Source organism: Sander lucioperca, chromosome 3, assembly GCF_008315115.2.
Source record: "Sander lucioperca isolate FBNREF2018 chromosome 3, SLUC_FBN_1.2, whole genome shotgun sequence".
Lineage (NCBI taxonomy): Eukaryota > Metazoa > Chordata > Actinopteri > Perciformes > Percidae > Sander > Sander lucioperca.
Genome location: NC_050175.1, coordinates 16,083,720 through 16,101,083, shown reverse-complemented (window position 1 = coordinate 16,101,083; position 17,364 = coordinate 16,083,720). Strand labels below are relative to the sequence as shown.

At 41.3% G+C, this 17,364-nt stretch overlaps 1 protein-coding gene across 1 annotated transcript in view; it reads right to left on the bottom strand.

Annotated features, from left to right (window-relative positions):
- Nucleotides 1-17,364, bottom strand: part of ush2a (Usher syndrome 2A (autosomal recessive, mild)) — a 245,699-nt gene that overhangs the window by 71,758 nt on the left and 156,577 nt on the right. The window contains exons 54-62 of the mRNA XM_031314426.2: nt 16,343-16,677; nt 13,592-13,747; nt 12,696-12,859; nt 12,291-12,500; nt 9,303-9,505; nt 9,097-9,209; nt 7,887-8,106; nt 6,583-6,751; nt 6,240-6,461 (exon numbers count right to left, since the gene is read on the bottom strand). Of these exons, the coding sequence (XP_031170286.1) occupies nt 6,240-6,461; nt 6,583-6,751; nt 7,887-8,106; nt 9,097-9,209; nt 9,303-9,505; nt 12,291-12,500; nt 12,696-12,859; nt 13,592-13,747; nt 16,343-16,677 (1,792 nt within the window). The remainder of the gene's footprint in view (nt 1-6,239; nt 6,462-6,582; nt 6,752-7,886; nt 8,107-9,096; nt 9,210-9,302; nt 9,506-12,290; nt 12,501-12,695; nt 12,860-13,591; nt 13,748-16,342; nt 16,678-17,364) is intronic.

Sequence of the window (17,364 nt, the reverse complement as noted above, 5' to 3'; positions counted from 1 at the left end):
GGTGGGGGAAGAAATCGATACAGCATAGTATCGCGATATTTTCCGTGGCAATACTGTATCGATACACAGACGCCAAGTATCGATCTATTATTATATATGTGTTGGTCAGTCTGTCTGCTTGACAATCCCATTTTGCAGCAATAAAATTGAAGTGAGATGAACAAACAGAAATGTATCTTTTTAGATAAAACAGATGTTGACAAAGTTTCCTTTTGGGGACATCATTTGAAATTGGGAAAAATTTAAAGTTGGAAAAAAGGTAAAAAATCGCAATAATATCGTATCGTGACATAAGTGTCATGATAATATCGTATCGTGAGGCCCCTGCTGATTCCCACCCCTATTGGCTAACTTTTTGACTAACATTGTTTCAGTGCAAAAAAGCAAATTTCATCTGCATCAAACACCCCATGAATTAAGTTTGGTACTACTACTCTTTTTGTGTTTTAATTTACTCCTTGACGTTCCACTTCAGAGATTGCTCTGGTGCCGCAGGATGCATGTACTATATTTTTTTTTTTTTTGTAGTTTCCTTCCGCTTTTTTTGTGTTGGAATTTTAAAGTCGGTGGATTTATGAGGACTATTTTTGACTGCTCCACAGATCTCTGTGGGGTAAATTGAGACAGCTAGCTAGACTATCTGACCAATCTAAGTTTTCTCTCGCACAACTATTTTGCAGTGGCTTTGTGCGGAGTTAAGCACCGCCTATGAAGATTCTGATTGGTTTAAAGAAATGCCATTAAATCAGAGCACATTTTCCTCCCATCCCCGAATGCTATGTGGAGTAGCAAGACCCTCCTTCAGCGCACTTTGGAGGAGGGTCTGGCAAAGAGAGACTAATTTACTCCCTACCCATACCTCGTAGGTATGTATTTCATGTTAAAGGAGAAATTTTTACGTTAATCTTGATCGCTATACTTTTTTGAGTACTGTCTATAGCAAAAACCACGAGCCGAATTGGTGCTAGCAACATGGAGCTGCTGTAGCTAATGCCCAGAGCTCCCGTTAGCTAAAACAGCAGTTATGGGGGCATAAGCTAAAGAGTGCCTTTGTGCCTCTTAACAGATTCAAAATGCTATTAAAATGTCTGTGCAACATGAACAGGGCCCTTACATGACAACAAGATGCATTTAGCAACTTAGCCATTGTTGAAATGCACATACCCTGTTAGCTGCTGGCTGCCGTCTGGGATGAGTGAGTGTGTTCAGCCAGGCTCCGGTAATAATCATCACGCTGCAGGCCCGTGTGTATTTGTAACATAAATATCCATTTAGTGTGCAATCCATCTGGCGTTGGTGAGTAGAGTCTTGTCCGTGTCGATCGTTGCGGTTTCCTTAGCCGGGCTAGCATGCCCGGCCGGCGTCCCTGCTTCTGCTTCCTCCCCGCCCTCCTGGCTTCACGCGGCCGACAACAATACAACGAGCGCCCGCTGGTCTGGTGGATGTCTTCCAGAAGACCGTTCAAGCTTTCGCCGCGAAAAATTGTATTTTATTTCACCCTCAAAAATAGGTAATTGAGCACTGTAGTGGTTATGACCATATTAGTGAATATGCTACATGGAAACGGACCAAATTATGTTTGGGTCCTGTACAGTAAAATAGTGTTTTAGACGGCTAGCTGTAGTATCGCTAAGTCCCGTGGGAATTCAGTTGTAGCAGGAACAGGCACTCTTTAGCTTATACCCCCATAACTGCCGTTTTAGCTAACGGGAGCTCTGGGCATTAGCTACAGCAGCTCCATGTTGCTAGCACCAATTCGGCTTGGTTTTTGCTATAGACAGTACTCAAAAAAGTATAGGGATCAAGATTAATGTAAAAATTGCCCGGAGTTCTCCTTTAACTTTAGAAAATTTGTAACAGTAACAAAATCAAGGATAACAAAAAGGCAAATAACACACGCGCGTGCACGCGCGCGCGCACACGCACGCACGCACACGCACGCACGCGCACACACACACACACACACACACACACACACACACACACACACACACACACACACCAGACTGTCCTCATCTCTGTGCTCCTGACAGCCTCTGGTTTGATTCTTGCCAGTCATTTAAGCAAACCTAATAGAAAAGCCATCATCATAAATACATTAACAGAGAGAGAAATGTCTTCTTGTGTTCAGAGAGTACTCGATCTTCTAAAGTAGCCAGACGCTGCTGTTTGGAATGCACTACATTTGGCCATTTGCTACCCATCATTGATGAGAGGCTTTTGGCAATAATAAACATGCACACACGCACACACGCACGCGCACACACACACACACACACACACACACACACACACACACACAGAGACAAACTCAGAAACTGAGTGAGAATCTTTTGGCAGGAACAATGAAAGGACGTGTGAGGGATGTGTGTCTCTTGTAAAAATCTCGTGTAAAAATGCAAACACATGCAGATAAATATACAGTATCATACAGAAAGTGAAGCATGCAAGCACCAAGTTAAACCATGCACACTTGCACACACTTATACACACAAACGCATCCACTCTCACAACTCCGCCAGGCTCTCAGTGAGCTAGCTTAACTACTGGGATAATTTCCCTCCAGCAAATGGTCACCGTGCCCTTGAAAAACATATTTGATTATTACTTTTTCTCCCCCTCCTCTTTTTTTCTTTTAGCATCATCACAGCCATTTTCATCACGCACTCTGATGATGGCACGGCAAGGCGCGTTAAGATAACACCCTAGCACCGCCAGGCTTTTAACACTTAAACGGTGAAAAGGGATATTCAGATTTGTCCTTGAACGTTTGGATGGGGCCTGCTGGGCTGGGACAGAGGGAGGGAGTAAGGGAAGGAGTTAAAGATATGCATACATTTTTAAGATTTACTTACTTTAAGAAAAAGTGAGGTGTGGCGGGCATTTATGGTAGCACCCACAATAAGAAATGGGAAAGGCAGGGTTGAAGGGCAGATGGAAGAGTTAAAGAACTGTACAATATAAAGAGTGTGTGAATGGGGAAATGATTAGTGGAGCGCGCACTGTGAGGCAGGGGACTATGGGAGAGTCAGGGAGCAATGGGAGGCCAAAGACACCACACACGTTCCTTTAAACACCATCTAATCTCACCTAAGTCTAAACTAAACATTTTACATACAAACCCAGAGAGGGAAGAAAAGAGGAGCAAATGAAGAGCTTAAAAGTTAGTTTCCACCCTGCACAGGAGGAAATGCTGCAAGAAAACTGAAGCACTCCTGTCCAAAAACAAACAGTATTTAATCGACTTGAAAGTGAAATGAAAGCTGTTTAAACAAACTGGCAGATTTGGAAGGGAGGGATTTAGCATGGAGACTTTGTGTTACTGTGTAACAACTAGATGCTGAGGAAAGGATTATAAAGACCATCTCAATAATACCCCAAATAGTAAAACTGATCAGAGCAGAAGCAAGGCCTGCCATTTAAGATGGTATATTAGTGTTACTTGAACAGATAGATTTGAATAAAGACACATGTAAGCAGGAACTTATACGCAATGAATGCAGTTAGGCTCGTAAAGTGGAGGAAAATAGATTTGAAGCCTAAAAAGGGCACTCACGCCAAAAGTGCAAGTCAGGTGCAAGCCATTATATGGCTGGTGTACAGTAGATAGCTGGAAGACTGAGTACTATAAACAAGAAACCACTTTCTATAATTGGGGTAAAATGGACTGGAATGATATCAATTTAGTTAAACCAAAAATAACATTTTAGAAGAACACTGTCAATTGGCTCAGCTTTGGGTTTGTTTCTTTGGGACAGGTGGGGTGAGGTTTCTGACCGTGTGTGTGTGTGTGTGTGTGTGTGTGTGTGTGTGTGTGTGCACGCTCATACTGTGTGTTGCATATTTTTGTGAGCATACATGTGGATGCAATTCACACAAGCATCCACACACAAACACAACAATAACCATACACACTTAACATAGCTTGCATTTGTATACACATGCAAGCTATGTAAGTGTATGATTATTGTTGTGTTTGTGTGTGGATGCTTGTGTGTATATCTACGCGTGCACATGTGCATGCAAGCCGGTACGTGTGCCTGTTGCCAGACGGCTGTCTCCTGGCATTGCTGTTCCCCTGCAGTGTGTGTGTATGGTTGTTGACAGTGTGGACGGTAATGTGTGATAGATCGCACTTCAGGGACCCCATAATCACATCAGCCTAACCTAGTCTATCAGCTGGACACAATGGGATACCCTTCACTCCTCCTTTAATCTGCTCCATCTAGCTCTTCACCACTCTTCTGTTCTTTCTGGATTTTTTTCTCTCTCACTCACTTTCCCCCTCTTTCTTTTTTTCAGTTTCTTTTATTTGATTCATATTTTATTATTTTCTGTTTTACAATGTTTAATCTGTTTCATTCTGTTTCTTTCCTTCAATCTTTTCTTTCATTTTCATTCTTTTTATAATTTAAATTCGGATTCAAATGTATTCTATAGTTTGTAATAAATGTACAGTACTTTATTAAGTATTTCTATTTCTTTCTCACTTTGGTTTTCTGTATTTTGTATTTTTACGACGTAACTTGTCTGAAGTTAGACTATCATTTATTTTAAATAGAATTGCATGGAATCTGTAGTCTGCTCTTGCGTTTTCTTTCTTTCTTTCTTTTTTCACAAATCCGTTTCTAGCCATATTATTAAAAATACAAAACCCTGGACATGGTGAGAGGCAGCGATGGGAGTGAGTAGTGCCAAGGTTAAGTAGCATATCCTATAATAGGTGTTGCTGTGTGCATGTTGGGTGTGTTAGTGTGAGTGTCTTGAAACAGACGTGTGGGGTCGAGGTTGCATAGCTGGCCCCAGGGCTACCCGACAGCGCAGTGCACCCGGCAAATGGCCCTTACCCTTGCTAGCGCCGCTAGCCCTACGATCCATCATACCATATGTTCTCAATGGGGAAGCTAACGCTAATGACTGATGAGTGGATGTGAAGGGGGTACATAAAAGAAAGGAGGGGGAAAGAGTAGGATGAGGAGACGAGGAGGAAGAGTAGGTGGTGGGAAGAGAGAAGGGAAGCAAGAGGCCAGAGGAAAAAGTAGAGTGGGTGGGGAAATAAGTTGAGGAAAAGTAAGGAAGAAGATGACAAAGGAGCAGAGGAGATGTGAAATAAATAACTAAAGGAGATGGAGAGGAAGAGGAGGTGGGGAGCATATGCACTCCTTGGGAGGCCACCTAAAATGAAGGATGACCATCTAGCCTGCTCGGTTGGAAGAGAAAAGAGGATCTAGTGAAGGAGAAGAAAAGGAAAAAGAGTAACAGTGTAGAATACTATCAAATTACAAATGATAACAGACAAAAAAAGTATTGTTGTTTTGCTTTATTGCTTTCTAGGAACTTTTTTCCAGCATGCATGTATTTTTGTGTGGATAGGGGTCTTGTGTGTGTGTGTGTGTGTGTGTGTGTGTGTGTGTTTGTGTGTGTGTCAGTGTGTCTGTGGATAGGCTAATGGAGTACTATAGGCCTGCCCATATGGGCCATTGTTTATGTGTGATGAATAGAGTCCACGTGTCTGTTTCTGGCACTCAACACTAAGGGAACCCTGCCGAGGGCACCCTGTTGACTGTGTGTGTGTGTGTGTGTGTGTTTGTGTGTATGTGTGAGTGTATGTAATATGTCGATATGTGTAAAGGTGTGTGTGTTTATGTGAAGGAGAGAATGAGTGTGTATTTGCCCTGCTGTGTGCTTGGCAGTGCCCTCAACGGTGCCATCCAGAGTGTGTTTCATCATCATCTGCCATGACAAAGATGTCTAATGACACACACATACACCCACACCCACACATACACAGTCCCATCTGTGCCATGGTATCCGGGTGCTTTGGGACACTGCGGGAGAGGAAGAAAGGGAAACGACCCCACGTTCCCGCACCATGTGTCTACCTCAACCCTCTTTGCTTAACTCTCTTGTCCTATCATGTTCTATCTTTTCCCAACCATACACATTAAGAAGTCACCGGGGACTAAACTCTGGCAAAATCCTTTTTGGGCCAGAGTAACTAGTTTTCTGAACAAAGGACCTTTTTGTTGATTGGATTTTACAATAGAGGATTTTCTAGTACAATACACTAAAAACAGTTTTCTATCCAGAAGGCTCAGCAGCCCATTCAACTTCACCCAAATGTACTTTCGTTGTTGGGCAAATGTCTTTTAATTTCCTCCCTTTTATTGAAATATAAACATATTCTAACAACAGAGAATGTTAGTTGATATTCATATTTATGTGTTTCCTTCACTCACCTGGGGTATATGAATGCACTTCCCCCCTCTCAGCATCACCGCAGCACACCAGTGTATCATCCACAATCCGGCCTCCACAGCATCGGACCCCATAGCCATCATGGAGGCTCCCACTACAGCAGAGCTGGCCGCCTTTCGTGGAGTAAGGAACCCCCCCGCAGCAGCTGTCACCCAGCCCCACTGAGACCCGGCCCTGCGAGTGGTCAGGGCAGCAGTTTTCATCTACAAAGACAAGGACAGATGAAGGAAACACTTGAACGACAAGGGAAAGATTATACTCCAGTCATGTAGAAAAGAGCAAATCCCATGTAAGTGAACATATATGAAGTGATTTGACACTCACTGGTTTTAACATGAACATAGTATCCTCCACAGCACTGGTGGTCAGGGAGAGCTACGAGCAGTTTGCCATCACAGCAGACCGGATTGGAAGAATTACTCAAACTCAGGTAACTGCCCTCACAGCAATGATGATGTGGTTTCTTAGTGTACAGTAGTCCACTGCAGCAAACCTGGTTGACATAAAATTGCACACACACATACGGACAATGTAAACTCAATCCACACAGGTACAGTTATGTGTGTGCATTGAAAGTATGGGACTATCTGCCAAAGAGGAGGATATTGATCATCACGGGGAATGTTCCTTTGTAGGGCCACCATCCCTAAAAATGATTGTTTCTGGGCTTTCTTTATATATAGTATACCACACACAAAATACCAATTCACAATAGATGTTTGTGTACGTGTTTGATATAGGAGATTTTGTTTTAGGTACATGAGTGTGGCTCTTAAGTAGGTGTGTATGTGTTTATTTGTAAGTGTGAGCTGAATTGTTGTTATTGTTTGTGCCATTGGGTGCTGTGGGGGTCTATGTATGGTGGGCAGTTTCACTGTGCCAACTTGGCTGGCATTCAATGACACAAGGATGGAAGTGAATGCAGATGACAAGTTAATCTGTTTAGATAAATTAATCACTCCGAGGATGCCCGTGCATCCAACTTACATAGCTTGCGTTTGGAAGAGGAAATGTGAGAGTGTGTATTTGTCTGTGAGCATCTGTGTTTCTTTATATGTGTGTGTGTGTGTGTGTGTGTGTGTGTGTGTGTGGATTAATATCTGCAGACTAATATCCTGAGGGAGTACACAGCAACAATGTATTCTCCACTTCAGATCAGCAACCTGAGCAAAGACCCTGGACTTCTATCTTGTTTTACACATGTTGTTGTTGGACAGTAAAGGTTTCAATGATTACTCATGACAAGTTCTAGTTAAAAGAGGCGGAGGAGAGAGGATTATAGCAGAAGAAAGATGAAAGACTGAACATAGCAGAGCAAAGCAGGAGAAAAATTTACCCCAAAATGTGTCATTCTTAATACATCCCTTATCAACATTTGTGTTATGTTTTGCTTTTCATTTATTATTACATAGATCAACAGCACACTCTCTAAATGCTGCATATTAAAGTGTGTGTTTTAGGCAATAGTCTTGACAAAAAGTGAAAAATGCAGTACTTCTTCAGAACAATCAATATTGTATTGTTTTGAACTGTAAATGTTGTTCCTTCCTTCAGCACATCAATGTTAATGAAGTATTGTCTATACCAAATGTATGTGATAAAGTACCAAATGAGCTGAACATAATCACCTGAATGTCAGGATGGAAGCAGGACGTCCCACACACACCATGAGTGGCAGGACACTGCAAGTAGAAACATCTGAAGCTTACACCACCTGATTCTTCCCCCACAGAGGATGTGACCCCTGTTGACCCAACGTCACATGGCCTCAGGGTCCTTCTAAAGACATCATAGCCCAGCATGATCCCACTGGGTCTGTCTGGAGGGGACCAGTCCAGCCTCACCATCCTGATAGAGAGAGAAAGAGAGACAGAGAGAGAGAGACACACACACACACACAGAGGACAGAGAGAGACAGAGACAGAGAGAGAGAGAGAGAGAGAGAGAGAGAGGGTGTGTTCTCCTTCACACTCCTTTCACACTACTGGGAGGCACACAAAAACTTTGTCATACCAAACACACACACACACACACACACATGCATCCATGCATGGTTAATGCCTGACAAAGTTGAGTTACAGTGTCAGGGTGTGTGTGTCTTTATACACTTCTCACTATTGATTTTCCTCTTTTTTATCTCTGACAGCTTTGGCAGAGGGAAGACCTGTGTAGTAACACACAGAGTTACAACTTCCAGAGTCTTCTAGACAGAAAATAATCCACAAATCACTACTTCCTCTGCAACTGTAAGATTTGCAACAATGAGATTTAGGTCAAACGTGGGAAGCAGAGCATTTTAAGTGTCATTAAATTCAACTGACTGCAAATAAAATGTCAGTTTACCATCATATTTGTATTCATTTTGAAAGCAACTTCAAGGTAATATGTTACAGTACCATTAAATAGTCAAAATACTGTAATACATTAGTATTTCTGTATAGTGTATATTAGTGTAAAATCTGGTGTTAAAGTACAACTGAAATTGTGTAATACAGACAATGTATAATGTTACTCTTTATTGATATAGAGGTTACTAGTGCTGATTAAAATTACATTTTCATTCAGTCCTGTTGTATCAAGCCCACATCTTGTGCTGCCCTCATAAGACAAAATAGCTCAACCATTTACTCTGTTAGTGCCAGCTGTATTGATTCTGTTGTGTCAAAACATGCAAACCAACCTTTTGCGCTGCAGATAAACATTAACGATTACTACAGTCAAACCAAAGGCTATAAAGTTTCATGAACCTCAAACCTGGCATGGTTAAGATGAAATAAAGTAGAGAGAACATGCAGAAAGAATAACAAAAAAAATATCTGCAGTACATCACTGTATTACCTGGGGCTGATCACGTGTGCGTGCGGTGTGGCCAGGTCGGCAGGCAAGTCCTCCACAGTAGTTGTCTGAGTAACATTACTCCGCACACATGCATACACGGTACACACCTCCACCTGAAATACACCAACAAAACAGACAACAACATAATGAACATGTTTGTGTGTCTGCCTTTCTGTGTGCATATCTGCTTTTGTTCGTGTGTGTACCTGTACGTTGTAGACAGTAAAAGGCCGCAGTTCCCCCAGCAGGTAGGACCCTGAGCTGTTGTCTACACTGCCATGAAGACGGTCATTAAGGTAGATGTAGTAACCAGTAATGGCTCCATTGGGCCGTAGAGGAGGAAACCAGAGCACACGTACTGTGCTGCTGTTAACTGGAATCACCTCTGGGGTTGACATCCCGTCTGGCTCTGAGGATGGCACATGTGAGTACAGAGACCCAAAATTGTTTGATTCTTAAAGAACAACAGAATGTTTTACAGCTTGAAGAGACAAAGATATGAAGATATGAGACGTTGTCTGTGTTTGAGATGTGATATGGAACCAATGCTCTCAACATCACACAAGTAAGCTTGCTAACCATCTCGACTGTTGCAAAAGATGGTATTGGTGGTTTCCGAGGCACATTTTCACACAAATGTATTTGACAACTGCTTGACACAGTGCTTTTTTTACAACAGAAAAACACAACTAAATCTTTAAAATATCTTTAAATAGTGCTGCATTAGTGGTCAGGTCAAGCTTGTAAAAGTAAAAAAGAAAAGGCGATGTTAAAACTGTGCTGTAACTATGAGGTCATGAGTATGCGCTCACATTTTATAACAGACGTGTAACATTAATCAATCTAGGCATACACTTTTACCCATCTCTACTCAAGAGGTGTATGAACATGAGTGTGTGTGAGAGGGAAAGAGATAGAGATGGGCACACAGCACGACAGAGAATGTGTTTGTGTGTGTGACACAGAAAGAAACAGGGATGTGTGTCGGTGTGCCTATAAGGCACAGGGGTGTTGTGAGTCTAGAGACGTAGGGAGACCACCTGTCTGTCTGTGTGTGTGTGTGTGTGTGTGTGTGCGCAGTATAGCGTTGATAATGCTATCCAGCAGTAAACGAAATGTAGGACAGTGGGCTGGGTTTAGGTAGGTGCATTGGCAGCAAATGAATTGGGTTAAATTCACTTACCTGAGTGCTGAGTTCACTAAGAATAACAGACTGATTCTGCATGATCAGCTCACTCCCTCAATTTTTCTCTGTCTCACAGGCAATAGTGAATGGCAGTCTCTACCTTTCTGTTTTTCACTGTCCTGTCAGTCAAATTCCCTGACTTCTTTTAATTCCCTTAGTTCACTCCTCTAAGAATTCCTTTTTACAGCACATCCACAGAGGGCACTGATAACAAACCACAACTCCTATAATATTATAACCTATAGGACATGAGTTACAGATGAATAGGCAATAGGAACGAGTGAATGGCAGAGACAGTGAAGGACATGGGAAAATCTGACAAAGAGATAATCAGTAAAAAAGAAGATATAGAGACAGTGAGCAAAATTTAAAGGCAAAGAGTGGGGGAAAGAACACGGAATATTGTTAATTTAACTGTATAACAAAATCAAGTTGTGAGTAGAAAAGTGAGAGAGAAAACCAAACAGAGGGAAATAATATGAAAGGTGGTGTGTGAGAGAGGTAATCATACAGACTCCATCTATTATTCTAAGTGAAAATGCACTCAGCTAAGAGAAGTTAACCCAATTCATTTGCTGCCAATGCACTTACCTAAACCCAACCTACTGCTCTACATTTCATTTACTGCAGGATGGCATTATCAACGCAATATTGCACACTGAGCTTCTTTTAATCATACACACACAGACACGCACACACATTTTACTTGACAATTAGTCTGGATGTTAGCATTGCCCTATAGATTGCGGGCCATGTTAGGATGGTTGGTAGGGTTGGGCTGCATTAGTTAAAATATATTTGGCCTTGGTCTGTGTGTGTGTGTGTGTGTGTGTGTGTGTGTGTGTGTGTGTGTGTGCACTCTTATGGCTGTAAAATAATGAAATTACCTCCAGAGCCCTCTCAGTTAAACGAGCCGTGCTTTGCCTTTAGCACCTAATGATTTTCTAATGTTTTTAATGCACTTTTTATTATACTGCTCAGATTAGAGGGAAAGAGAGAGGCCTTTGACATACTGTATGATTATACTGAAAAAGAAAGAGAACTGCGAGGGGAAAAAAGAGAAAGAAAGATGTTTAGAAACAGAAAGAAAACAACAGACAGAGTGAATGGCCTTTGACATATTATTACATAGTGATTTGAAAGCTAACTCTTAAATGCTCAGAGACTGGGCTGAGAGTTGGAGAGGGAAATGGAGAGAAAAGTTGTGATGACAGTAGGATATCCTGTGCAATTCAGATCTAAAGATAGTAAAAGCTGAACCTACCTGAAAAGGGAAATACTAGTAGATTTGAGAACTGATATACGTTGCTCATGTTTCATTAAATACACTCTCTCAAAGCTGCAGAAAATTACATCCTGATAAAGTCTCAGGTGCTTATTTTACAAATATTAACTGATTATGCAGAAACAGCTAAAGCTGTGAGACCTCTATCAACGAGATGTCATAGTGATGTCTCTGCATGTTTCCCATTTCAACAAGGGACATATATGATTTCACTTATTTTAGTATAGATTTGTTTTTTATAGAATTTTAGAGCTTTTTTTGGAAAACAGCATGTTATATATTGTAACTGTAATATGAAGTATAGTAATTATAGCCAGCATAAGACATGGGAACAGCCATGTTTGCTGTCTTTGACCGGTAGAACACTGCTTGTGTATGTGGCTGTGTGCAGTTTGCATGTGTTTGTCTGCGTGTGGTGCCAACAAGCATTTTACAACACCTTAAATCTGCCTCACACACACACACTTTGTATTGATTTCATGCCTCACTACATGATGTGTTTAACATCTCTTGTGAAGCACAGAGAGGCAGAGAAACGCACATTAACAAAGACACCTCTCTTGGATGTATTGAATTTGTGTACTGTACATGACACACTCATACACACATAACAGTATTTGCACAATAACACCCTCACACATATAGGAAGTAAGAAGGCAAACTTTAACCAACTTCTAAAAACAATTGTTGACTGAATATTACACAGATATACAGTACACATACCTCCATCCTCTGTGGTGACGTTAACTGTTGCCTTAGATGTATTATGTGCTCCGTTGGACACCTGTACAGACAACAGATATGTCGTGCTGGGCCAAAGGTCACTTATTACTGTGGAGATGATCTCACGGGGGAAAGCCAAAATTTGACTTGACCGGGCAGACACTATTGTCAGAAAGTAAGATTCCACCTCTCCCTGTAGATCTTGCAAAGCTGAGAAAGACACAACAGGAGCAGAAGAAGAGTGAGGGAGCAGAAAAAACCCCACATCATTTTGAGTCTCTAATTTCACTGTTTTGTAATTGTCAAGTCACAGAACAATCTTTGTAGAATATACGGCTATGAAAGACCTTTGCTGGGCAGACTGTGTGTTTGAGTGTGTGTATTTAAGCGAGAGGGTAATCTTACAGGGTTGTGTCCAGTTGACTTGTACAGCAGTGTGATTGATAGCGTAGGCAGACAAAGATGGAGGGTGGTGGGGAACCCCCGCCATGGTCACTGCCGTAACAATTTCTCCTGAGGAGTAGCCCACGTCATTATGTACCACTAACTGGTACTGGTAACGGGTAAATCTGTTGAGAGACAATATGGGTGGTTTTGATAAGGGGGCTACAATATGTTTTACTTTCCTTGTGAGTTAAAAGTTACTATTGTTGCTGAGAAATATCTTCAAGATTCTGAATAAAAGGCTTGAAAGTTTCTTCGATCAATCATTAAAAAATAGCTTGGGCAAGAAAAAATAACAAATGCTAATATAGACAAGCTCCTGGTACAAGTACTGACTTGTGAATCAATAACAGAAATAAATAACAGATATGATAGTGATGCTCTATAAGTGGAATGTGGGGGATCTTAATGTCTTCAATTTCGTCTACCTTTATCTATTATTTTACTGTAAAGTTACTGTTAGTCCTGATAATATGGTAACTTCTATTAAACAAATACAAATTAAATTCTTATAAAGTACTTTCAAACAACATTAAAATAATCCTGCAAAGTGAAAAGAGCTGACATGTTGAAAAGTTTGCAACTTGAATAAAGCACAGTAGAGACATAAACCCGAAAAGAGTACACACAGAGCCGCTTAGCAAGCATAGAGGGAAAAAAAATTAGCTTCCACCAAGTGCCAAACTGAGATTAGGGAACGCTGTGTGAAAAACAATTTAATTCTTTGGGATATTTGCTTAATGTATCTTTGAGCGGTATTAAAAGATCGGCATCAGCGGCAGCTCGCCGATCGGCTCTGCACACACGGTTTGCTGCGGCGCCGGCGTTTGCTCTAGAGCTCATTTCAGTAATCTCACCTGCTTAGGCCTTTATCTTGGTAGAACAATTTGGTGCCGGAGTAAACATGGAGCCAGCGATGGAGATCTTCAGAGGGGGGAGGGGACATGGCTGTTACCGTAGGGACCGTGGCGATGGCCAGGGGCTGGTGGGTTTTACGTCTGAGCAACTTGTATCTGAAGGGAAAATTTGAATAAAAGAAAACACACACACACACACATGGTTGGATGTTTAGGAATGCATTAACACCCAACACATGTTCACAAATGCACCAATATGAGCACACAGACAGACGCTGTACCCACATGAAGGCAATACACACATGCCTGCATACGGACACAAAAACACACACACACACACACACACACACACACACACACACACACACACACACACACACACAAAATTTTAAACTGACTCTTCTCCTTATCGCTCATTTCCTCCTCTTCTGCTGTTTTTCATCATCTCTATTCTTTTACGTTCACTGTATCTCACCCCTCCCTCTGTTGTTTTTTTTCTGCAGGGTTTGTGTTTTCCTCTCCCTACAGTGATGCTAATTTCTGCTGTAATCAGAAGAGAAGGGCTTAATGCCGCCTTTTAACAAACCCACTTAGACAAACACACAGAGCTGAGCAGAGCAGAACAGAGACATGCATTTTAATCGCCTGCCAGGAAAATGGACCTTTATTTTAGCCCTAATCACCGACAGAGTAGGACAGGACAGAACAAAACGAACCAGAATGTGCAATAGGACTGAGAAAACACTGATTAAAAAGTTCACAGCATTTAGCTCATTACCAGGGCACTCATGTTAGCAGCTTGTTAACGTGTTCCTATCTGCTTGTTTGCTTAAGTTTTTCAGCAACAATTTTTGTCTCTCAATAACAACATGCTATAGATGTCAGTGTTTCTAACTTTGGGCTTTAGCTAATTAATAAAAACACAGGGTTGATTCAAATTATGTAAAGCTATGACTGTTACACAGATTGGGGTCCACTCATATTAGCTCTTGATAATTACTAGTATTGGATTTTGGATCTGTATTTTCATGTACGGAACTATTTTAAACCGTCTTCTTACTTTTCTTTGACTTGGTTAAATTCCTACGAGCTTCAGAAAGCAATAGATTTAGTTATGCATGGCTGATTGATAGTGGGAAGGTTGACTGAATCATCATAGGATTACTGATGTGAACAGGTATATCGTACCTGGATACCACTTATATTTCATTGTGATATTTTATATTAATTAAATGGTGTGAATTCTGAATAATAAAAGTATATCCATTTAACAAACTTATCATCCCCCCTCTGTCATTTTGTACTTTATGTTATCTCCTTGTTTACATATGTTCGGACAGTAGATTGGCCAATGGGCCAAGGCAAAATAATTATCCTTGATTGATATTGACAGACATTTTAAATATGACTAAACATAATTCTATCCGAAAGTTGCACAAGTTTCGTTTTCATTCCAGTAAATGTAATGAAGTTATTGAAGAGCAATAGTACAGTTTTACACTACTGCATTCCTTAAAGCAGCCATATTATGCTCATTTTCAGGTTCATAATTGTATTTTAAGGTTGTACCAGAATAGGTTTACATGGTTTAATTTTCAAAAGACACCATATTTTTGTTGTACTGCACCGCTCTCTCTCACTGCTGCAGATCCTCTTTTCAGCTGGTCTCTGTTTTAGCTACAGAGTGAGACCTCTTTTCTTCTTCTTCTTCTGTACTATCTTTGATTGCACTCGCACATGCGCAGTAGCTCAGATGTAGATCATGTCAGCTAGCTAGCTCCATAGACAGTAAAAGAAAGGCTGTTTCTACAACTTCGGTCAGTTACAAGGCAGGATTAGCTGGGAGACTTCTAAATGAGGGCGCACATGTAAGTAGTTCTTTTGTAGATTATGGTGAACTTGTGTGTGTTGTAGCTAGGGCTGCTCCCTCTTAGTCGATTAGTCGACTAATCGGTCGTTTTGGTCTTAGTCAGTCTTAGAATTAAAGTGGTGCTTTTGCATGACTCTTTGCGGAGAAACTCAGATTTACAGATCTGTCGATTAAATCAACTAATCGATTAGTCGATACTATTGAATGAGTGTTAGTCGACTAAGAATTTCTTCAATCGAGCACAGCCCTAGTTTTAGCAGTGCTTTGCTATTGAGAACGAGGTAGCATGCTAGCGTTAGCATGCTAGCGTTAGCATTAGCGTTAGCATGCTAACGCTACAAGCTAATGGTTATGGTTAGCCTGCTTGTTTCGTGACGTCACGTGTTTTTTGTGACGTCACAAGCCGTGCCGATTTTGAACAGCTCACCCGGAGACTAAAGGCAGGACACATTCAGAAAACGTATCTCACTCTAAACAGCATGGATGGATTTTTTTCAAAGTTTGTATGTGTGTGGAAGCACCAGAGACACAACATAACACCCCAAATCCCAGAAAAAGTGATTTTTTCATAATATGGGCACTTTAAGAAAAGTAATGTGATTACAGTAAACCACTGGATGTGTCTTCATTACAAACCAAATGTATGTTCTTAAGCTCTTGTCATTTAAAATTACTTTTGTACTAGTGTTACTATTGGTCGATTGATGAGATAGAAAAACAAGGGAATTTGTCTGTGATGGTGCATCATTGCATCAGTGTTGTATTAATATACTGTATGTTCAACGTACAGTAAGCAGCAATGTGGAATGCCATCTAAGCCCAGTGGTCTAAGACTCACATCATGTAACTATGCCACCTTTGGTATGGATTATCCATCTTACCTGATGTTAGGTCCATTGGGCCTGCTTGGTGGTTGCCAGGAAATGGCCAGGAAGGACTCACTGACTGCCACTACAGACAGTGGTTCAAGGCCTTCGGGGGTTGTGGGTAATGTAGTAGCAGGCGTGGGCAGGCTTTCAGTACAACCTCCAACATGTCCACCACCGTTGGAACACGCCAACATAGTAATACTGTAGTTTGTGTATGGAATGAGGTCCGTTATTGTGACGTTGAGCTCAGAAGCATTGCCACTGTCATGGCAGATGCGGGGTTCTGGGAGGCGGATCTCATAGCCGTGGATTTCTCCATTGGGAATAAGAGGAGGCGACCATGCGACCTGAAACATAATTGTGTTAGATTTAAGTTCTGGGTTGTTCATTTCAAATAAAGTATCCGGATAAATCAGAGTACAGAGAAAACTAAAGGCCTAGTTCACTTAATCCTAACTGTCCTATCATTATCCCTGAAAAGCCATCTCATTGGTTGGCTGGACATTCTAAATGTTCTTGGCATGCTGAGGACGGCAGAAAGCTTTTAGATGGATGAACTACAGGAAGTTATGGCAAAGTGTGTGCATGTGTGTGCATGTGCAGAGTCTGCATTGTGTGCTAATGCGAACACATATCTGCATCACAGTGTAAATGCATGTGTAGTCAGTTAAGTGCTACCAGTGATATTGTGCAGCTAGTATCCATGTGTGCATACAATGTCACCTGGGTATGTATCACACTGTGTGTGTGTGTGTGTGTGTGTGTGTGTGTGTGTGTGTGTGTGTGTGTGTGTGTGTGTGTAAAAATCTGTTGTGGGGAAAGATAACCTGACGTTGACTTGAGCAGAAGATTCTTTTCATCAAATTTAAAACAGGGTACACCCACACACAAACACGTGCACATGCACAAACACCATGCTAAAATAATGAAAACGGCTGGTAATGGAATTGCTGCATGCAAAAACAAAAGCTTGCTGTTGTTGAGCACTGCATCTGATTTGGAAACAGTTCAGTCTGTCAGCATTTCAGAGTGAA